A 24,875-nucleotide genomic window follows, 5' to 3' on the forward strand; every position below is an offset into this window, starting at 1 on the left:
CTACTAATAAATAAAGGGGTAAAAGATCCCCTGGTTTTCTCACCGTTATAATTTTCACTTATGTATCAACTCCATTGTGTGGGATTTGTTTTAAAGATTGATTTTATTATTATTAGGAAGGAGATCAGATTTTACAGAGAGAAGGAGAGACAGAGGAAGATCTTTCATCTGTTGGTTCACTCCCCATGTGACCATAACAGCTGCAGCTAAGCCAATCTGAAGCCAGGAACAGGAGCTTCCTCTGTATGTCCCATGTAGTTAAAGGGTCCCAAGGATGTGGGTCATTCTCTGTTGCTTTCCCGGGCCATAAGCAGGGAGCTGGATGGGAAGAGGAATAGGCTGGGCACAAATCCACATCCATATAGAATCCTAGCTTGTGCAAGGTGGGTATAGAACCACTGAGCCATTGTGCCAGGCCCCATTGTGTTGGCTGTATTCAAAGCCTCACCTATAATGTCGATTGTGATAGTAATAAATACGAATATCTCAGTTTTCAACTTATGCATCATGATAATACAATGAAATTGTTTCCATTTGATAAACTTATACTAGACCCTATAATCCTAATTATCTTATTTCTAATTCTAACAACTGTGAATTTTAGTAAGGTTGATATTGATTTAGAAACTGAGTTCAAGTCAGGTAAATGTGGAAGTGAAAGAGATGCACATAACAGAACCATGAGTTTTTAAATCTAGGTAGATCAGATGTCAAAACACATTACTAAATTGTGTTTGGCAGTTTAATAGAGCTATCTTGCCTATCTTCTGTTAAATTCTTCCTAAACACTATATGGTGTTATTTCTAATCCAATGGCAAATTGTATTTTTGTTTTCTAATCATTAACTGATGCTATAAGGAAATGAAGAGTTTCTGTATAAATATATAAAATTCTCAAGTTTACATATTTATTTCAATGTGTTTTATAATTAGACATTTCTTTGGTTATTTTAGATACTTCAAGTCTTTCTGATTTATACTGCTCATCTTTTTAGATGCCTGTTTTGACTGGAACTTCTGGAGTATATTGCATATTTGGCAAAGGAAATATCGTCTCCCTGTTGTACAGGTCAAATGCAGCTGGAGGAACTTGTGGTGCAGAGTCCTGGTTGGACTGAGGATGACAGCCTACTTTCTTCCCACTTCCTGGAATTGTTATCATGACGGATACTAAATATGCCAAATGCTTTTTTACATGTGTTCCAGAGGCTATGTGATTTTCTCCTTTCTTCTGGTAATATGGTACATTAAATTAATTAATTTTTCAGTTTTTAAATCAACCTAGCATTTCTGGGGAAAAACATTAAAATTTGTTGCTCATAAAAGATATTATTGTTAGTCATCTGTGATGTTTCAAGGCAGATTTTTGGTTTTCAGCTATTAATTTTTTTCTGCTGATTTCTATTTGATTTCATTTTATAGTTACTATTCCTCCCTTTAGGTTCTTCACATGTTTAACACTAAGCACTTGTTTGCCTTTCATCCTCTGCAACTGTTGGTAAGTCGCCTACTTTATGTCTTTCTTTGCCAAACCAAACCTCAGCGCTAACTCAACTTGCTTTTTATTGACTTCATTTTCAGTCCGTAATAAATTTGTATTTTATACTGGTTAATATACTATAGATTTGCCTTTTTTTTTCACTTTTTCTCTGATAATTTTTGAGTAGGAAACTCTATAGCTAAATATTTGCCACAAATTTACATTAGTTTCATGTGTGCTTTGTTAGAAATAGCTGTCCAAGGCCTGAGTTGTTTCTCAACAGTTACCTCTTTGGTGAAACTTCATGTATAGACATTTTTTTATATTATGATTATTAAAGTTAAACTTTAATGAACAGGTATAAAAGACCTTCCGCTAGAAGAGGACTCAACAAACCATAGCCTGTGGGTCAAATCTAGACCAAAGCTTGGGAACTGTGTCATTAAACATTTACTGCAATGCAACCGCACCCATTTACTGAAATATTGACTATGGATGTTTTCATGCCACAAAAAGTAGAGTTAAATCATGGCAAGAGAGACCACTTACTGAAATTATCTGTTGCCCTCTGTTATAGGGCATGGCCATAGTATAGGTCATGGCTTTTTTGATGTCTCAATGGATGCTGAGGATATTAATAAAGTTTCCCCATCCTAGATGAATTTGAGGACCAGTCTCTCAAAACTCTCCCTAACCCTTCATTCCGTCTGCACTGCTCAAGATTCTAGTACTTAACAATCTCTCTTGGCCTGGCGGCCTGGCCTAGTGGCTAAAGTCCTCGCCTTGAACATGCTGGAATCCTGTATGGGTGCCAGTTCTAATCCCGGCAGCTCCACTTCCCATCCAGCTCCCTGCTTGTGGCCTGGGAAAGCAGTCCAGGACGGCCCAAAGCTCTGGGACCCTGCACCCGTGTGGGAAGACCCAGAAGAGGCTCCTGGCTCCTGGCTTCAGATCAGTGCAGCACCAGCCGTTGCGCTCACTTGGGGAGTGATTCATTGGACAGAATATATTATTCTCTGTCTCTCTTCCTCTCTGTCTATCTGACTTTGTAATAAAAAAAAAAAAAAATCTCTTTCTGAGCTTGGAAAGCTCAACCCTTGTCCAGATATTTTGGGAGGAGCACTCACTCGCTCAGTCCCACAGGTGCTAATTTCTTGAGTAACTCTGAATTCAAATATCTGCTTGCAACCGGGTGGAACTGTTGTGCCCTGTTTGGACTTCAAAATGTAGCAAATTGTCGTTTTATCAATTGTTGGATGAAGCACAGGACACACTTCCTGAGATCTTCTTAAGCACTGAATATGTACAATTGTGTTCTTTCCAACATTAGTATGCCCGGTTATTGCCACAGGCATAGGTTTCTTTACTATCATTTAAAAATGTCTCACCTATTTTGTTGCAAGTGCATAGGACTAAATAAGTGTATTTACACAATTACACATTTTCAATAGGTCTTGAACCTGCAATGAGACTACCCTCATGATATAGCTTGAGAACTAGGCATGTAGACTAAACACGTTAGCGTTTGAGGTTCCTAATACCTTACAAGATAATCTGGGGCCTGGTGCGAAAGTGTAGAGGTTAAAGTCCTCACCTTGAATGCACCGGGATCCCATATGGGCACCAGTTCTAAACCTGGTTGCCCTGCTTCCCATCCAGCTCCCTGCTTGTTGCCTGGGAATGCAGTCAAGGACGGTCGAAAGTTTTGGGACTCTGCATCCACTTGGGAGACCCGGAAAGAGGCTCCTGGTTTTGGATTGGCTCAGCTCCAGCCTTTGCGGCCCCTTGGGCAGTGACCATCAGTTGGAATATCTTCTCTGTCTCTCCTCCTGCCTGTATGTCTGCCTTTCCAATAAAAATAAATAAATCTTTAAAAAATAGATTATCTAACAGATCAAACATTATTTTGTATTACTTAGTACTAATTTTCTCCATTTAATGTTTCCCAATCATTTGTTAATATTCATTTCTCTTTTTTTCTCTTTTTGCTAGTAAAATGGTGGAATTCACAGTAGTTGGATTTTGAACAGCTTCAACCTTGTTCTTTGGCAAAAACATTCAACATTATTACTCATTTATTTCATTTTTCTTTTCCTTCAATGCATTAAAGGAATAATTTCTCTTAGTCATCATTTTTATACTACTTGGTGTGATATTATTCAGGAGTTTTGAGTCATAGTATAATATTTATTTCTATCTCTTTCAATGAAGATGAATTTCTCTGCTAGGCTCACATTTTTAATAGCCTAAAATAAGAATACATTGCTGTTTTAATAGCTAACAGAATTCCAAGGATAATATCTAATTAAACATTACTCTTCATTCAAAAATAAGAAATATGGATAATAGTGACATACTTCACAAATATTTTACGGCCACGAACAACATGGAAAACTAAGAGACCCTAGTAAATATTTCAATAACAACAATTCTTCCTTTACAATGGAAAACTATATATACTTTCAGTTAGATATTAGACAGTCAATAGTCATTATTATACAAGCATGTACTTGGAATATTCATACTTTTACTTTTTAAAGTTTCTTTGTAGTTACATTTCTCAAAGAAGATACAGGTTCAAATAACACTTTCGTATATAGGAAGCTATAATTAAGTCAACGTTGTATTTAAAAAACAGACCAGTCTTTAAAATAGAAGTGCTAATAAGACCTTACATGAACTTCTCTAACTGTCTCGCTGGTAAAAATCAACTGACTTTTATGTATAAAATGGTAGATGGTGTATTAGGTTTCTTTTCTTAAAAGTTCATTTTATTTTTATTGGAAAGGCAGATATTCAGAGAGAAGAAGATAGAGGGAGATTTTCCATCACTGGTTCTCCCCTCAAGTGGCCACAATTATCAGAGCTGAGCCAACCTGAAGCTGGGTTGCAGGAGACTCCTCCAGGTATCCTACATCGTTGCAGGGTCGCAAGCCCTTAGTCCATCCTCGACTGCTTTCCCAGGCCACAAGCAGGGAGCTGGGTGGGAAGTGGAGCAGCCAGGATATGAGCTGGCATCCACATGGGATCCTGGCACATGCAAGGCGAGGATTTAGCCACTAGGCTTTCACATCAGGCCCAGTTAAGTTACTCTACTGCAAGTAATAGATAAGCCAATAAAAAGGGTTTTAAACTACTATGTTTTTCAAACGCCAAACTGCCTAGAGAGTGACTCCAGATTAATTAATGCGGTGCTTCAAGGGCAACATCAAGACCTCCATTTTTACTCTTCCTGACCTGCCATTGTCAACATATTGCAAGCTAATTGCAAAGGCTGCACATACTTCATTTGACTCCCTCTCAAGCTAATCTGATCTTTTTCCGAAGATTTATTTATTTATTTGTTTTGGGGAGGTGGAGTACTCCTCTGATGACTTTCATGGCTGAGACTTGGTCAGACACAGGTCAGGATTCAGAAATTCCTTTGGGGTCTACCACCAGGGTGGCAGGGACCCAAGCACCGGAGTGCATCATTAGATAGCTGAATTCAATTCATATTCATTAAAATTCATGCTTTGTACTATAAAGTTTTACTAGTTTTTATGAATGTCCAGTTTTCCTAGATTTCAAAAATGCATTACAGATTTATCTAAACCTACCTTCTTATAACACTCTAACACTATCACTATAGTGAGGATATTTTAAAAAACAGAACTCTCTCCCTTCTCTCTTTCTTTCTGCAGTTCTGCCTTTTAAACAAATAATTTTTAAATGAATAGACAGAACGACCAATTCATATCTAAACTCATGTGATATTTTTGTTCGTTAAACTAAATTATGTTTTAATCACCCAGGGCATTGTGGCTGTTACTGCCTCAAACAGTATTCTTTTAGGTCCATCAAACATTTGAAGAGATTTTATCCTATCTTCATGTATTTTTCTATTCTATATTTTTAATATTTTATAATCTATTTTTCACTGATTGCATGGTCCAAACACTCATGTCATTTTTTTTTCTCTACCAGGACATTAATTGTGATGGAACACTAGTTATGAAAATATCCTTTCCTTTAACAGGGTTGAGCTTCTAGAAAAGTGCAGCCTTCTGGAGAACAAACCCATGTGGAGTTTTGGTAAGATCTCTATGCATGCTTGACAAGGTTCTGCATACTCTCCTGTCCCCTGAAGGATCTTTTTGGGATCCTCACAAGAATCTAGTGGAGTTCCTACTAGCAATGTCTTTAAAAAATATGGATCTTCCCTAAGATGATAGGCCTAAGAATTTCCTTCCTCTTAAAATAGTCCACCCAGCCTCCAAGAATTCATCAAAATCACCAGATCCGAGGTTCCGATAGGTGCTTCTTGCAAATTTGTGGCTTCTGTCCAGCTAAACATTTCCCTTGTAGGCCTCAGCCTCTCCGGATTTTGTGGTGGCCATTTGTCCTAAAATAAGTTCTCTGAAAGAGCCAAGAAAAGTTTCTCATTTGTGTTGCTTTTCCTTGGGGTAAGAGAAGGTGTGAAAAATCTCCAAGTTTCTATTATGGATTTAACTAAGCTTCCCCAAACAATTTTCAAATATATTTACAGTAGCAGATATCTAGTTTCCATTTGCAATGTGCTCCAGTAAACTAAAAGGAGCTAAACATGTTCATCAGTGTTCTTTGCACTCCCGCAGATGCTGCCACTTCCGGGACAGATTAACTATAGCATTTATTCGTAAATAATGTTCAAGGCTTGAAATCACCAGAAACTCATTGCAGACTGCTGTAGATCAATACTTGCCTCATGATATTTCCACCCAGGTGTTCTCAGTGCAATGCTGAAACTAAAATTTGGCTTTCATCCATTAATACAATTAGGATTCCTTCCAGCTCACGAAGCTGAATAAGAAACTACACTAAGGGCATGTGACAATGGAAAACAAGCGGACATGGCATGGAAAGAGCTGGGTCAGGACGTTTTAATATTGAAATCTGTGTATGGAATATTGGTCCAGATCAAATATCTAAATAACATGTCATTAACATACATGAAATTATTTTAAAATTTCTGATTTTTTGTTAATTTATTCTCTTAATCATTTATTTATATGTAGAGATTTATATGTAGTTTTCTAAATAGTCACTAAGCATTAGCACAACTGAGAACTCAATGCACTAGTAATGCATCTCTCATACAAAGATTCAGATGAAGAATATATGTCAAAGTCAATTTATACAAAATTAAAACATTTACTAGCAACTTGTTCGCTTCTTACCGCTTAATACATTTCTTCAACAGCAGCATAAAATACTTTATTGTTCTGACATAAAATGCCAAAAACAAAACAACAATTTGATCTAATATTAATCTGATTTGTTGTCATATAGAATGTAAAGGAAAATGTGTCACCATTCACAGATACTTCAGCTTAACAATTCTTTCTCTCTTTCACTTTGACATGACCTCTGTTATTCTGGTTCTTTGGAATGCATGTTTTAGAGCTTAGCTCTAACATTATTTTATCTAAATAAATATTTGATTTATTCAGCAGGAATTTTCAACTGATTTTGAATGCTTTTTGACATTTCACAAATGAGACACACAATTTCCCAGCTTCAACAAAGAAGGACAAAGTCGTCTATGAAATAAACTAGAGATTAGATATATAGCATTCCTTGTGGATAACATAAACACACATATACAATGGATATAGGTATTAATTCATTGGAAGTACGGATATATGGATTAATTCTAAAATCTTTTCAGCCCTACTAGAAGACAGACTGAAACTCACACATTTTCCCACACCACATTAAAGGATAGAGAAGTCTCTTCCAGCATGCAATTTGTCACTAAATTAGGGAAGACTAAGGATCTAACGTAGTATAATAATTTAAAAAATACACTCGTTTTAATATAAATTATACACAATTTAGGGCAAAAACTAAAAATTAATGAATCAAGAAGTATTCACTTAACAATTATAGTGCATAGAAATTTGACTATTGTATATGCAAACAGAACCTGATTTAAGATTTTATTTACTTTTATTGCAAAGTCAGATATACAGAGAGGAGGAGAGACAGAGAGGAAGATTTTCCCTCCAATGATTCATTCCCCAAGTGACTGCAATGGCCGGTGCTTCACTGATCCGAAGCCAAGAGCCAGGAACCTCCTCCAGTCTCCCACACAGGTGCAGGGTCCCAAAGCATTGGGCCGTCCTGGACTGCTTTCCCAGGCCACAAGCAGGGAGCTGGATGGGAAGTGGAGCTGCCAGGATTAGAACCAGCACCTATATGGGATCCTGGTACATTCAAGATGAGGATTTTAAGCCACTAGACCACTCTGCCGGGTCCAAACAGAATATAATTTTAAGTGAACTTGGGAAAATTAACTTTGGAAGAGTGATTTTTAAAAAAAATTTGGTAACTACCAAAATCAAAAGCTGAAATCAACTGCCTTCCTTCCCAAGAAGCTCCTCTTGTGCAATTCAAACTAGCAAAAATCCAATTGACACAATCTCTCTCATATTTTCTACAATGCCATATGCTTCCTGCAACATTTTAAAGTTAATCTGAAGACTCTCTGATGAGACAACTACAAGGAAAAATAAATATATGTCAACCAATAGAACTCTAAGTCAGTCACATCTTTTATTGTAAAAGGTAAATCAATGCCTTTCTTGTTTATACATTTTAATTGCTTGTGTTTCATGAAGCAAGACATGTTGACCTGGTTTGTGCTGACACATCAGGCTTCTAAGCTCTCAAGGTTGAGAACAAGCTTTGGATTGACATATGGGAGTACTTTAATTCAATGTGGGAAGCAGATGTGTTTCCAAAGATGTCACCCAAGCCCAAAGCACAGTACATATTTATCAACAATTCTTTTGGTTGACTTTGAAATGTGTCCTTGATGCTACCATAGTTAGCCATCTTGAGACTAAATTGAGCACCATGAATTCTCACAGAGGAAGTCATCCTTAACCTTAGTCTCTACATCTATTTTGCAACGTACAAGAAAAATAATTCTTTCATGCAAAAACAGTAAAATCCCTTATCAGAGAAAAATTAATCCCCCATTAATGCACCTTTAATATCCTTCAATACTCCTGTTCATTGATCTCATGGCCAATTTACTGTTCTTATTCACTGTGATCCAGACTCTCTTACATTCCCTGCCTGGAAGGCAATTCTTTCTCTGTCAATTTTTGATAAAATAAAAATCATGTCTTGAATTGAAGGCAGATACAGAGAGAGGGAGAGAGACAATGAGAGATGGGAAAGAAAGAAAGAGAGAGAAAAAACAGGTTGAGAAAGAGAGTGACAGCTATCCTCAGATTCTCCACCAAATAGCCAGGCTGAAGCCAGCAGCCAAGAGCTTCATCGTTTCCTCCCATCAGTACAGGGTCCAAAGACCTGAACATTTCATGCTACTTTTTCAGTTGCATTAGCAGGGAGCTGAATCAAAAGTGCAACAGCTGGGATGTAAACCAGCACTTAGAGAAATGTTTATCGCACAGGCAGCAGTTTAACATGCTGCACCAGAGCATTGGCCCCCTATCTACAAATTTCATTTTCATTTCTTTTAGACTTCTGCTCAAGAGTCCAGAGTTACATTATATGACCAGTCTCAGAGGACTATCACAATTAATTAATTAGTTAATCAATTAAAAGACACTTTATAGAGAGAGACATGGAGGCAGAGCAAGAGCAAGATCTTCCATTCACTGACTCATTATCAAAATGGCTACAATAGCAGAGCTGCGCAGATTGGATTCTGGTAGCCTGAAACTTCTTCCCAGCCTCCCACATGGGTGCAAGGGCTCGAGCATTTGGGTTATCCTCTGCTGCTTTCAGGCCATTAGCAGAAAGGCTGGACATGAACTGGTGCCTGTACAGGATGTTGATGCTTACAGGCAGAGAATTAGCCTGATACAGCCTTGTGCCAATCCCAGATTATCACATTTAATAGAGCACTATTTCTATTGTTCTATCATTATACCCCTTATTTTGCTTCATTTTCACACAGAGGCATTACTATTCCACATATCCTGTCCTTATTTTTGAACTGAAGAAATAATTCCATGATAACATGAATGTCTTTTTGCTCCTTAGATCCTATAATAAGACATGGTTCATAAATTCATATTTTAAAATGAGAAGTGTGCAATACAAATTCTACTATTTTGTATATTCCTGAAATCTGATTCTGTCTTTAACTGGTGGATTTCTCATAAACTTAAGAGATATGAGTCAATCACTGTCTTAACACAAATGGTCACCATTTTAGAATTGCAGGAACACAAGCAAGTCTTTCAACATGCTTCATTATGAAACAGTATGAATGTCACAATAGCCATTGCTAGATCAAACTGAACGACAATATTGATACTCATGTTCCTCTCTGGTTAAAATGATCTTTCTCACCGTGTATTTAAAACTATCCACCTGCAGGCTGACAAACAACATCGGTGGCTATTGTTAGGGCTGTTGGAGTTCTTGGAAGTGACAAAGTGCTGGACAGATGTTATTATTTATAGTCTGCTTCTGTTTAATAAAAAAAGGACCCATGAGCTTCTGTTGCCAAAAGAAGCATTAGTTAGCCAGATTGGCAATTAGTGTCAGGGATGCCATTGGTTGAAACTCGACAGCATTCTTTATGTCACGAAAATCATAGCACGATCTTGTGATCGGGGAAGCTGATTTCAGACCCGTGTGAGGCTCGAATTCCAACAGCATTTGCACTGCACATTTTCACCTGTTTCAGTGCAGCAGCTAAACATATCCTATCAAAGAATAAATCCTAGCAGTAGCCAGTGAACATTCTCACTCTCAAACAGATGACTTCCATTTATTACATTTTTACATATTTTCTTAATAGAAAAATCAAGAGTTTCCAACAGATTGAAAGAAGCCACGGTAAAAAGGAAAAAAAGAAACCACATTACAAAGTAACATGGGACGTTACAAGGTAACAAAGTGATGTCATCATGAAATTCAGGGGATAAATCTGCTGCCATACATTTTGGAAGACATGGGGTTGCTGATTCATTGCATTAAATAATTTGATAACAGCAGTGTTGCCGGGCAATATGTTAGTATCTTCTGCTTCTGCTGGCCCCTTAAGAAAGGAGTAATGTGTTTGGAAGGAATTGTTTCAGTGAAAAATGGGCATCATAGATACTTTTCTGAAAATGGGAAGCTTTCAGGTGACACAAGCTGGTATGAAAGCAAAGGTACCCAACTGGAGGAAAACTCAGAATCATCAGGTAAAACTAGAGAAGAACCAGGATTCTAATAGGGTTGAATATTTGTGGAATGTGCTGTTTGTAAACTCATGAATTTCAATAAAGAAATTTAATGAAGAAGAGACATGGAATTTTCCACAAAAATTCAAGAGGAAAAGCACTGAGTTTTAAGGATCCATGAAAGATGAGAGATTTTTAAAGAAATGACCCCAAGCTTTCAAATAGGCTATTTCCAAGCTTTTAAAGTTGAGTTCCTGTCTTAGATCTTACTTCAATAAAAGTATTTCCCTTCAGTGGTTCAGGAGCCTGTCCTGGAATTTTTCTCTCTGGGCTTGTATTATTAACAGTGAGATTGAAACACTTTCTTTAGAATCAGACCACCTCTGGAATATAAAATAAGCAGTTTCTAGGTCTCAGGCATAAGTTTCATTTATATGGAAAAATCATTCCCACATGGAATGTACTGAGAGTTAAAGCACTGATCACAGAAACAAATAATATAGTTGAATTCAGCATCCTACTTTCTCCAGCAATATCTGGTTGCTTTACCTAAGCAAGTCGCAAACTTTCTGTAACTCAATCTCTTATCTACACAGTAAGAAACATAACAACTAATATTTGGTCTTTACTATGTGCCACATGCTGTTTTAAACAGTTCATGTATTAACTTATTTAATTTTCAAAGCAACCAAATTAAGTAGGCAACACTAATTTTTGTTTTAATTTAAACAAGAAAAAGAAAAAAAAAAACAGACAAGGAGAAATGAAGACAATAACATTTGCCAAGGTGATCTCAGGACACAGTGCGCTGTCTATTGATGAGCAACACATAACATTAGTAGTGAGAAAACATCTTAAGGTGTTCTGAGGATTGAATGTGTAAAATAAAATATGTGAAGAGGTAAGAACAGTTTCTGCATCATAGCAAGAATTTCATAAGTTCTAAAAATGTTGCTATTTGTATTTCTCTATTTCTAAAGTTATAGAATCAAAAGTAAAGATCTTTCAAAATTAGTAATTGTGGTTCCTACATGTTGTTTTCCTAGTCAAGTGTTTAAAAATCACTTATCATTGTTGGCTGTTAAGTTACTAAAATCTGAAAACAATAGGTAAAATTCAAAGCTAGAGTTGTTTGGCAAAGAAAAAATACTCGCTTAAGTGGAATTTAATTTTTTAAAACAAAAAGACTTTATTTGCTTTAAAGGGAAAGCTACAGAGAAAGAGAGGGAGAGAAGGAGAGTCTCCATCCACCAGTTCACTCTCCAAATGACTGCACATCTTCCCAAATGGGCAGGGGAGCAGCCGGTACTTGAACTAGCACCCATATACGAAGTTGGTACAACAGGCAGCAACTTAAACCAGCCCCTTTCTAGAATTTTGCATAAGTCTGCAGCATTTCAATTTCAACTGTCTTGCTTTGTAGATGGTCACATATTTGAGGGCAGAAATAGTGTTTTTGGTTAAGTGGCCCTGACTCAAATAAGAGTAAATATATGAAGCAGGCTTTCCATTTCTAAATGGATGGTCTTGGTCAAGTTAGCTTTGTTGGGTTATTTTCTTCCTCTGCAAACTGGGGTTACCACTTAACTAAAATTTACATGAATGATTTAGTAAGAGTAAATTATGTGATTGATCAAATTGTATGTTTTACTTTTAAGAAATAGATGATCCATTGATCTGTGCTAACAAAATAACTTTAAACCTGGGTTCTTAAATAATGCTTAAAATCTACAACGAAACAGGTAACCAACATAAAGGTTCAATAAAAAGGCAATTAGCAAAAAGAGTAAGCTGTACTAGTATGGTACGATCCTGGTAGAGTGGCTTACATGACAAACGTAAAATGTATGACAACCGGAAAGTGCTTACTATGCAGTTTATATAATGAAAACAACTTTTAACTATCATTCTATCTTTATGCATAAAAATATTATAGGACTAGTCTGACTCCGTTTGGCTGTTGAGGCCATTTGAAAAATAAACCAGGAGATGGAGGAGATTACTTTCCTCCCCCTCTGTTAATGTGTGTGTCTATCAAATAAATACCATGAACAATATTAAACTAAAAGCAAATATTGATTTTTACTGTCTGTAGTTTGAGATGAGTGTGAACTATAAACCATTCTTATTTTCCCTTTTCTATTATTCCTTGTCTCCACAAACACCATTTGTCAGCTTAATTAGTGGCTAGTTTCCAATTCTTCATTAAAATGTAATTAGATCTACAATGAACTGAAACAAATTTTCTATAAAATGAACAGCTCTATTTTGTGAGACTTCTTTGTTACAAATAGGTATACATACACACAGTCATACATACACATATACATATTGAACATAGAAGATGTTCAATGATTTCTTAATCTAGTTTATAAAATTGCCTAATTTCACTTTTATAAGGTTTAAATTGGTTAAAAAAAAACAGTCTGCAATATTTTTAGCTTCTTCAGGCATATAGTATATTATCTCACAAAGTAATGAAATGCTTGGCTCCTGTGAAAGTGATAAAGAAAAAAGAATCCATGAAGATAAAAAGATAGAGGAAAAAACATGCTTTCTGGTTAAGACTTCAAAGTAACCAGTGCTTTTAATAACAGAACTATATTTGTATTTTATGTAAAAAAGTTAATTTGGGACCTTGAGTGTCCTGTGGAATGGCCAGTAGTATGTATGTAAACAGAGCAATATAGCAGATTCGTACTCAGTAAGAAGGCACAAATCAACATGAGTGTACACAAAGTATCAGTAAGAACCCCATGACCAGGAGGGTACACATTCATATCAGTACCAACCTGAAGTTTGTTATCTATTAATATTTCTGTATTAATGAAGAAATGTCAACTAATGTCACATTCATTCCTGCAATGCTAAAAATTAACTTATTTAGGTACAAATATTAATTATATTGGCATCAAGTTGAAACCAAAAATAAATTACTGAAAATCTGTTGACTGCTCCAAATGTAGTTTGAACATTCTTATCATTTAGAGAGTTTTCATTTATTGCCTGAGAGAACAAAAATATTGAAAGAAAGGTATCATACCGGAAACATACAACTTATGAACGTTTTCTATTTAGAAGTTGTTGTAAGGTTTAAAAAAAGTGTGATTTCCTCAATAAACAAGGCAATGAACATACTCTGGTTATGAAGTAAATGGCATTATTCAATTTAAGCACAGAAATGGCTTTCATGAGCAAAAAAAAAAAAAATTTAAAGAAGAAAAGCTAATGATACATTGCAGAAAAATTATTTTGTTTGGTAATTTTTTTAACTTAGAAAACACAGAGATCCCATCTTCTGATTTTCTCCGCAAATACTTGCATTGGCCCCAATGACACAGGCCTACTAAAAGCTTAGCAGGAAACTGATTGCTTGGACTGTAACAAGTGCCTAACCAACTCTGCATTGGCAGAAAGTTACAGTCCATAACTAGGGCCCGGAATCAAAACGAAACTCTCCAATGCGGAATGGAGCTATCTGGAGCACTAAACTGAACACTCACTTCCTAAATTTGGCATATTAAGCAAGACCTAAAAATGAGTCACTTTGATGAAATAGCAGGATATTGCGGGGGTTAGGGTTAATGCAGCTAACAAAGTTAAAGAGTGACATAATTTCAAAGCAAGAGTTTCATTGTAGTGTTACCTGTAGCATGAATTTTTATGTATTCTGTTATTTATTCTAACCCACAACAACACTTTTTAAAAACTGACATTAAAAAGCTTTGCTGAAACCCATGAAGTTGCGTAAATTATTGCACCAGTTTTTAATTTTATATTTCAGATCCAAAAAGCTTTTCAGTCTCACCATTAAATATCAATGTTGCCCTTAATTGAGTTAATTAAATTAACGGAAATTGAAAATAGGTGCTTCCTGTTAGTCTTGATAGATTACATTTGTTCATTTGAAACCAAAACAAAGGTGAAAACATGAAAGCAATAAGAGATTCTGTAGTGTTATATTTCATTTTCTTAAATTTATAATTCCAGTCTAACTTCAAAGAATCATTCATAAGAACAGAATCAGTTGTAAGTGGAGAGACAGAAGGCGAACAGCAGTAACAAAAGAAAGAATGGAGACAATTAGCACTCTGCATCTAAATTATCCTGCAAATATCACAGCTTCAGATAAAATAGAAATGTTAATAACTGTCATTTTCCAAACCTTGACTAACCAACAAGCACACATCAGCCATGTCCATTTCTCATCCTCTTTTTAATAGAACAAAGTGACTTTCAGGGTTTGGAAAATGCATAATTACATAGACCGGAGTCTTTGGACTTTGATCGTAATTACAGTGCATTATCCATCCATCACTTGTTGCTTGAGAATTATTCTTTGTTGAATTCTTTAAAGGAGATAGAAAGTGTGTCACAACAAATTTCAGCTTCAAAACAACTAATCAGAACTTGGTTCTTCCATCATCAAACAGATTGAAAACTGCTACTTCAATCTCACAATCCACTTGGCTTTTAAACAAAGTGAGAACATGAAGTCTCTGGCAGGGCATGAATCTCTTCATTAATGTTCTCTGGGCATCTTTATGTACGAGGTCATGAGGGCATTAAGTCTCACTTTGCCTCATTATAGGTAGTGGCTTTAACATTAAGAGTATGGACAAGAGAAAAAAGTCTGTGGTGCTTGATAAAATGCTTGTTTTACCTTTATTTCCATTATTATGCTTTCACAGAGTGACTTCAATATAATCTCAAACTAAAAATTAACTGGAAATCTAATTGCATAGTTTCATAAACATATAAAGCAAAATAGTTATTGTTTGCCATGCCAATTCTGAGACTACATCCACACCACTGCCGACCCCACTGTTTTCGAAAGAGTGACAGAGAGAACAGAGATCTTCCAATCTGAAATGTCTTTAACAGACAGAGTGGAGCCCATTCGAAGCCAGACGCTTCTTCCGGGTCTCCAATATGGATTCAGGAGCAGAGGGCAGAGGGAGCTGGATGGAAGTTGGAAAGGATGGGACTTGAACTTGCACCCATATGGGAAGCTATCCCTGCAGGTAGACACTTTGCTTGCCATGCTGCAGCTCTGGCTTCCATCCAGCACCTGTCTAATCTCCCTTTGATTTTTTGGATTGCAAAACATTTAGTTCTACTTTGGAATCCTGAGATTTGACATTGTGTCTCACATAAACCTTTCCCACTCAGTAGTAAAAAAACAAACAAAAAACAAAAAAAAAACAATTCATAGAACTGCTTAATTCAAGTATTAATTAAACCATAACTTTAATTTCCATAGATACAATTTGGGGATAAATGTTAGCAGATTAATTTTCTACTGCTGTTATAATACATTTCCATAAATTCAGTGGCTTGAACCACCACAAATTTATTTTAGTTCTATAGGAAATAATCTTAATATAGGTTTCACTACACTGAAATCAAGACTATACCTGTAGATAGTTGCAGGCAAATATCTACGGATTGCCTTCTCCTGCTTCCAGAGGTTCCTTGGCACATGACTCCTTTTCATTTTCAGAACAACCTGTCAAGTCTTTCACATTATTTCATTTTTCATTCCTCTGCCTTCCTTCTACTTTTATAGACTCGCAATTACATCATATTTGCATGAAAAAAATGTGCTAATCTACATATCTTAAAAGCTGTCCGTTAAAACCTTTAATTCTATCTACAGTGGTAATTCTCCTTTGCCTTGTAATATAACACACTCACATGTATCAAGCATTTCTTGTAAAGTGATTGTCTTTGGAAAGATTATTCTACCTAATACAACTGCCTACTTCCCAAGCAGACCAAGCATAAATTCATTGAGAAGCACTTTGTTAATTAGAATATTTTATGCAAATCTAACAAAATGGCTTGTTCTACATTAAACTCAAGAGACTTGAATTGTTATTGTGGTTTAGCTATAATTTTACTGTATAATCTCAGATAATTCAACTCTGGATTCAGATTTTTCAATTCTCAGTATAAGAATTGAAATAAAAGTCAAATTGTTGCTAAGAATCATGATTATTTTAGTTCTTAATTTACAGTTGTTACAGGATAAAACCAAGCTCAGGGAAGGCCTACATGAAAACATGGTGTTGCTGGGAAGAAAACATCAGCTTGTTGACATTAATGGGGTAAGTTTAGTAGAGTTCAGTTGGCTTCAGTTCCAGGTTGTGAGCAGTGGGTCAGATTGCTTTCCCTGCTTTCTTGCTTTGCTTATTAGGAACTCTGGTTTAGACAGCTAAAGGGATCTCATGAAGGACTCATTATCAGTTATTGTGGAGTTAAAACTATAATCCAGATTTGTACACAAGTTCTATGTGTGCTTGGTTACACATTTCTGTATCTCCCTCCGCTCAAAAGCAGTAGCTAGAATCACCATAGCACTGCACCCCTGGCAATTTACCATAGATCAGAATGGTATTTTGAAACTTAGACTAGTGAAAATTAGAAGGATTTATAGCACCTATCTTGAATATGATTGAAGTTAGAGCCTATAAATAAGCATAACAGTATTTCTTGAATTAAAGGCTCCCAATTGGATTTGTCCTCCACCTTACTTTACGTCAAATACTGATTATTAAAAAAAGCCAACAAATAGAAGCATGTAGGCTCACTCCTTTCAGTCAGAGACCCTAAGTGATACAGAGAAGGCTGAAAGCTCATTTGTTCAATGAACAATCACACCATAGTTGCTTCACCTTAAGAAGTATATAATGATCTGCTTGGTGATACAGCCAGTTAAGTCACCTTTGTGGTGCTGGCATTCCGTATCAAATACCAGATTTCCATCCAGGCTACTCTAATTCCTCTTCAGCAACATGTTAAGGCACTTGGGAAAGCAAAGGATTATGATCAAATTATCTTGACCATTGACACCTGTGCGTGGCACCCAGATTCAGTGATTTCTGGCTTCAACGTGGCTCATCCTTGGTTTTGCAGCTATGTGGGGAGAAAAACACACACAGTCTCATACACACATACACACACACGCACCCAGGGGAAAGATTCTCTCTCTGTAGGTGGTTGTCTCTGTCTCCCCCTCTTTCTGTGACACTGCTTTACAAGTACATGAATCTTCTCTTAAAAGAAGGTATATTAAATTATTATATGCTTTATATCAATTGTTTTGAAAATTCTCATATGCACAGAAACACCTATATTTTTATTTGTCATTATTCAGCAGAAAATAAGACCATGCAATCGAGCTTAGCATGATGGCTAAGTTTCTAAATCATGCCCTGTACGGGCTTGAATCCTGTATGGGTGCTGGTTCCTGTTCCAGCTGCTGCTCCACTTCCATCCAGCTCCCTTCTGGTCGCCTGGGAAAGCAGTAGAGGATGGCCCAAAGCCTTGGGACCCTGCACATACATGAGAGACCTGAAAGAAGATCCTTGCTCCTAGCTTTGGATGGTGTAAGCTCCGGCTGTTGCGCATACTTAGGGAGTGAACCAGTGAACAAAGGATATTTCGTATATCTCCTTTCTCTGTAGATCTCCTTTCTCAATAAGGAAAAAAGAAAGAAAGAAACTTAAAAAAAAAAAAAAACATGAACCTGGCTAAAGAAAGGACAATTGAAGACAGATATATTTTGTGGCTCTCTGAAATCTACAGTGGCTGCACAGGATTACCGTAACTAAGTTTGAAGGAAAAGGAGGGTTGGGAACAGATATCAACCTACTGCCTATAGAACCCAGAGTCTTTCCGAGAAGATCTTCAGGGAGATGCCCATGTCTCTCCCTCTCTCCTGGCCGTGCAGTCTGTCCTGAGAGGTTCACACTGATTAAGATCCACAAGAAACCAAAAGAGAAAGAACAGTCCATGTGGTCTTTATGAGTCAGCTTTGTGGGCACAGAAGATTAAGAAACATACAGAGTGCGCACGTAGGGATAGGCCGAGGACCCCCAACTCAAGCCATTTCCCTACTGGATGCGATGCTATCTGACAAATGAAATAATCTGCCACTGTAATTTAGAAAGCACAGTTAATAAAGTTGGCCGTTAAGCTAGAAAGCATAAAATTTGCAACTAATTTGTTAATTCACATAAGAAACACCTGTTATTCATCAATACACTATTTTAACAGTTTTGAGAACTGTTCTTTTGAGAACAGGCTAACAAAAGAAAGAAAACAAAACACTGTGCAACAGATTCAGATTACAATGATGCTTAAATTTACCTTATTTTTAGCCCTAAGAGATCACCATGTTTTAAAATTTAATTTTGATTGATTTTTTATCATTTTAACTGACTGACGTCTTGGAAAGATATTTTGAAAGTTCTTAGTCCATTATTCAGTTACAATGTATTTTACATCATAGGCATATGTTGAAATATTATATTTATCCCATAAAATTGATACATAATAAATATTAATCCAAAATGTAAAAGGTGATTAACTCATTAAATGTATCAGTTTACGATGAAGGAGACTCTAAAACTCAGAGAATGTAAAAATGCCCAAATATAATTCAAACTAAGGAACAAAAATTTTAATTTATTCACTATTGAAATTTAGATTCATGTTGAGAGTTCAGCTACCAAAAAATAGCAACCTAGAGATATAGCGCATTGTGTTGCTTGTTTGAAAAAAAAAATAACTAAAACTACTTACTTATTTATTGAATAACATAAGCATAAAATTTATTTCTACTAGGACTAATTTGGTAATAAAATGATAATATAAGTGATTATTTTCAATTTCTCTTGTACTTTGAAATCATCAGTTCATCAAAAAGCAAATTAACAGTGTGAGTTTGACATGGCAATCAAATCGCTGTGTCACATACCTCTTGTGTCTCATTTCAAAATGCTTTGTTTAAATTCCTGCTTACTCTGCTTTTGATCTAGCCCCCAGCTACCGGCCACCCTGGCAGGCACCATGTGCTGGCTTCAGCACTCAGGTACTTGTCACTCACGTAGCCATTAGGATTGCATTCTGGGCTCCTACCCTTATTCTAGCCCAGTCCTGGCCACTGCAGGCGTTTAACAGAGTGAACCAGCAGATAAAAGATGTCTGTGTGTATTTCTCTCCCTAAAATTCAAAAATGTGTATTAGAAGCTGCTTTCTCAGAAAAGCATCAGCATTCAATGTCTGGGCATTCATTTTATAACGTATCTTTTGAGACATCAGCATCCAATTTGGAGTGCTTGGATTCAACGCTAAACTCTATTCCCACTTCAGTTCCCTGCTAGTGCATATCCTGGGACCTAGCAGGTGATTCCTCAACTAACTGGGGTTCTGGGGTTCAATCACCTGGGTAGGAGACTTGGATCAAGTTCACTAACTTTAGCCTTGCCAGCTACAGCTATCGCAGGTTTCTAGGGTGTAAATTGTGGTAGAAGATTCTCTCTTTCACTCTTCTTTCAATCTCTTCTCATTTTTTCTCTATGCTGTTCAAATTAAATGATTTTTTAAAAATCAGTAATAAATGAAAAAAATCCTTTCACCTATTTTGAGACAAAATGAAAATATAAAATTTCTCTTTCACAATTTCTTTCTAAAGACAAGGTCAGGAAAGACAAGTTTAACTATGTCAAGACTATGATTGTGGAATGATTAAATTTGGTCTTTCTTAAAATAGGTTTTGTAAGCTGAGAACTACTGGTTTGTCTGCTAGAAAAACCCATTCACGTATTAGCACCAAAGACAATACTGTTTTATCTTTGCTTTGAAAATACATAGTTTAACATACATTTCCTGTAGTTATATTGCATTTATCCATTATTTTATTGGGTAAGTAAAATTAGTGACAATTAAGTCATTACACTAAATGAAAGCTAAAATACTTGCGGAAAACATGTCTGATATTGAATATTTACGTACTGTAGAAATAAGCATTATTCCACATCTTACTCATTTTTTGTATCTGCAGTTTGTTCTATGGATTCTTCTCTTAGTAACATGAATTTTTTCTCTTTGATTTCTTTTGTGTTATATTCTTATTCCAACAGGCAGAAAGTATTCTAAAACACAACAGTTTATTATTTAAATGACTGTTCCTTCATCTCTCTGAACCATAGTCTAACAGCTTGCCAGAACCATCTCTATCTCCTCCAAGAGTGTTATTCAAAGTGATAAAAGTTTAGAGCAGTCTAGGAATACAGTAGAAAATACTGCTGTTTATACTCTTACAATATGTCAAAAATGAAGATGATAATCCTCCATGAACTAACAGGTTGTGAAAACAACAGTAAACACAACTTCTCTCTCATTATCTATGTTTAAAGCTACTATCGGGTCTAGACGGTGTGCCGATCTGGAATGTGGGTTGTTCATCAACAGAGGAACATTTCTTCTCTAGCTGCTACTGAATTCAAACACCCACTTTAAGGAAAATGTTCTCAAAGGAAGCTATAATGTCAAGTTTCATCCCAATTATGTTCTTAGAAATAGTATTTCAAAAAAGGCTTTATTTTGCATTTTTATTGAACCAATCACGAAAACTCCAACTAAATCTAATTTTTAACTTTTCGGAGAAAAATCATTAACTTTTGCTAAGACAAGGTTGTTGCTGGCAATCAGAGAGGGGTAGGCACTTTCTCATTCATTCACATTACTACCCGGAAGGGCAACCACAAGCTTGTTCCTTTCTGTCCTTTTCCTTTTCCTCTTGTATTTTCCCGTTCCCTCCACTGCTCCATTTACCTGTCTACCTTAATTCCCTTCCTCTGCTTTTTCACATAGCCCAACTGAAACCCAATAGAAAGAGAAAAACACATTGGTGTCCTACATATTGGCAAATCATATTAATGAGGAAAGATCACACTTCTTTCATAACCCCCTAGGCAATGCCACTGTAACTGAGTCTTGTCCAGAAGGAACAGACTCCACTTCCAGTACACAGCTCCAGCAGGCACAGGTGGTGACTGACAAATTAACCCCTTTGTTTCCCTACCATTTTTAACACACAGAGGACCTCACATCTCAGTGCTATAAAGAATGAAATCCCAACATAAAATCTAATGCTATTAAATTAACAGCATCACACTGCTGCACACGACTCAAATATCTCTCATAACTTTATGACTGGAAAAACACTGTTCAGATTTCATTTACCAGTTTAAAAATAGCAAGCCCTAATTTGAAACACTCACTCACACTCATACACAAACATACACACAATTGTGTGCTCTCACTAATATTTCTTCTCAATGCTAGGCAAATATTTCTTCTTATAAATACAAACAGAATCCGCAAGCTCTAAAATTTCAATTTGTCAAAAGATGTCTATTATGAACCAATTCAGACAGAAAATATTCCTTAGATCCAAATGACAAGCCATAGTCTGTGTGTGACATAACAATGATTATTTATCTATTTTTAAAGTAAATCAAAATAATTTTATGTTAAAGATCATCCACAGATCATTATATCCATGCCCAATGAAATCTCCTGTTCCTGTGTGGAAGGATGCTGAGCAAGATAAGTATTAAATTTCAAATATCTTAAATTGGTATTATAATACTCCAATTTTTTGTCATTTAATAGATCCAGACATTGACCAAAAGGGCAATTCAGAAAAGATAATCATAGACCACTATAAATCCATAGCAACTCTGGCATAATCTCACTGAAATCAGTAAACAAGGAGGGGTTACAGTTCCTGCGTAGCAGAAGCACTCATCATACACAAGTCAGTTTTCATAGAAGCTACGTCACAAACTCACCGCTGGATGTAAGGGTCAGGGCAGTACTGTAGGGTGGCGCATCGTGAAGTTTCAAAATTCATTTCCTCCAACTCTCTTTGATATCAACAAATGGAGAATTATAGAAAATATACATATACACCTGTGTAGATATAGGTATAAAGCCAAGAGTCTAAAGGCAATAGGGTCAAAAGCTATCAGACATAGAAGTGGAGACACTTCCTTCCTTCACACATATTCACAAGGAGGCGGAGCGTATCTTCATTTTAGCCAATGAAATCCATCAAGTGATTTAGACATCATAAACAGTAGATTCTTACCAGCTGGGCATCCTCTCTAAGCTTGTTCTTAGCCCTGTCGCACAGCTTTAGAGTCCTGGACATTTAGTAGCCACTCTTCTTGCTGGCAATTTGGAGGCATCGCTGAACTTCTGATCTCTCTTGTGATTGGATGTTGGCATGAATGGCATCACAGTTTAATTTCAGCAGTCTGGACTTCTGTAACAGATCTGAACTGATCAGAGTTCACCCTGCTTCCACAAACTAGCTTTTTCTTCTGTCTGGACAATACTCTGATTTGAAGACGTCAGTGACAGCCCCTGGGGTTAAAATGTTTTTGCAGAGCTGCTTGGGGAAGTTTTTTTTTTTTTTTTCTACTCCACCCCTCCCTTTCCCCCTTCAGTCTCCCTTTCAGCCAACCGCCTGTTGTGGTCACAATCTCAAATAGCAAAGACAGGGAAATTCCTTGATTATATTTAACCTAGAACTCACTCTTCGTTTCAACGAAGAGAAAGAGAGATCCATTCACCTCTTCCTTGGAAGTATTACCTACCCTAAATAAAAGAAAGTAAACTGTTTTGAATTTTTAAAATATCTTACCTGAAACACGCACAAAATAATTTTCTTTAAGCTATTTTAAGGTAAGCATTAATATGACATTTTACAATATTTTGAGGCTGACACATTTTTTTCAAATGAAAAATGATTTCATTTGATACTTAAAACATTCTAGCTTGTCTTCATCACTATCAGCCCATTAGACTCACTTACTAATGCTTTTTTATTTTTGTTATGTAGGGGTTTTTTTTTTTTTTACTTGATCTGCTTTGGAATGAAACCATAAAATTGCTCAGACATTCCAAAACTTAGTGGCAGTGAAAAACGCTACATTCAGAAAGTTTTACTTCTTTTTTGAATATGACTGTAAGCCTATCTTGACTGTGGATCTGGAAATTGAATGAAATATGATTCAGAGGCTAAATTAGAATAGACTGCAACAGAAAAAAAAGGTGTGTGTCCAGTGTCACTAACATGGACAGCCCGTGTCTTCCATTCATTCCTTAATCAGAGGACATCTGTAAACTGGTGACAGCCCAAATGACAAAGTTGTGAAACAATTTAAAATCCTTTGCAGATAAGTCTCTTATTTCCCTATAGGAAATTCTAGTTCAAAACATGCTTCATAAAAATACTTTATTTATTGCTTCAGCCAGGATGGAAGAGAGAAGCTATTTAAAACTTGACATTCTCTTCCTTTACTTAGCCTAAGAGTGTCTAACATCTGTGAATTGTGAAATTCACAAACAAGCTGGCCTGAGCTCCAGCCAAATCAAACAGCTTGTTCTAAAAAAAATGTGAATTTTGAAGGGAGGATCATTTCACTAATTAATTATAGATTTGTTCATTGGAGTTATAATGGTTGTTTTGCTTCCAGGCCATTCACAAAAACACATGACTTGAAAACAAAATTACAAATTGAAAATAATTTATTTCTTGTGACCATAGCTAAGTGGTTTCATTACAGGAGGCACACTTTCTCCATTTATAAAACAAAGGATGAAATTATGGTTTTTAATGCATAGCTTCCCCAATGTTAATGCGACCACCAGTCAACTAGAAATCTTGCTCATTGTACTTCTAGTTAAGTAGCTGGGGTGGGGCCCGAGACTGCATGGCTCACACATTCCCAGGCTCTAGCAGTGCTGCTGCTCCTTGACCACACTTTAGAGTAGCAAAGCTTGCTAGCTTTGATATTGATCAAACAGTGGCTCTAGGAAATAAGAAACATCACTTCTAAACACTTAATTGCCATCCAAGTTTACAGAGCTAACATTGTATAGTTAATTTATAAACATTTCAAGTATATTCTCTGAAATATTCATAGCTTAGTTATTTTATAGTTTTAAAAATACCATTTAAAATGCATGCTTTGGAATCTGTATTTGATACAAAATCTTAAATTTACTTATGTAAGGACTATTAGGAAGAAAACATATTTTGTTAAGTAATGATGGAAAGAGTTCGTTTTCATTGTGTTATGAATATAATATTATCTTGGGTATGAAAAAAAGCAAAATTTATAAAAATCTTTAGCATACTTGTAGCACACCAAAGCAGCCACAGCCTTGGAAAATAATGAACAACTATACTGTAATTTATATAATTGACTCATATTTACATTGCATTCCCCCACTGGAATTGTGTGATTTTTCAAATGTATGAATTATTTCTTTAGTATACAAGGCTGATTCTTTGCTAAGACTTTAACCTTTTAGTCGGGGTCTATCAAATAGGGTGCACAGAAGCCTAGGATATGACT

General features: G+C 36.1%; 1 protein-coding gene across 6 annotated transcripts in view; it reads right to left on the reverse strand.

Moving 5' to 3' along the window:
* TP63 (tumor protein p63) overlaps positions 1 to 22,893 on the reverse strand; it is a 204,330-nt gene extending 181,437 nt beyond the window's left edge. For 5 of the 6 annotated variants that reach the window (XM_041002855.1, XM_041002851.1, XM_041002854.1 and 2 more), the window contains exon 1: positions 22,299 to 22,396. In XM_041002855.1, the coding sequence (XP_040858789.1) occupies positions 22,299 to 22,360 (62 nt within the window). In that variant the 5' untranslated portion in view covers positions 22,361 to 22,396. Of the gene's footprint in view, positions 1 to 22,298 lie in introns of all 6 variants that reach the window. The other variant, XM_041002852.1, reaches the window with a different exon arrangement.
* Between the last annotated feature and the right edge of the window lie 1,982 nt (positions 22,894 to 24,875).

The sequence above is a fragment of the Ochotona curzoniae genome, unplaced genomic scaffold, assembly GCF_017591425.1.
Source record: "Ochotona curzoniae isolate NIBS_2020 unplaced genomic scaffold, NIBS_Ocur_1.0 scaffold_2587, whole genome shotgun sequence".
NCBI lineage: Eukaryota > Metazoa > Chordata > Mammalia > Lagomorpha > Ochotonidae > Ochotona > Ochotona curzoniae.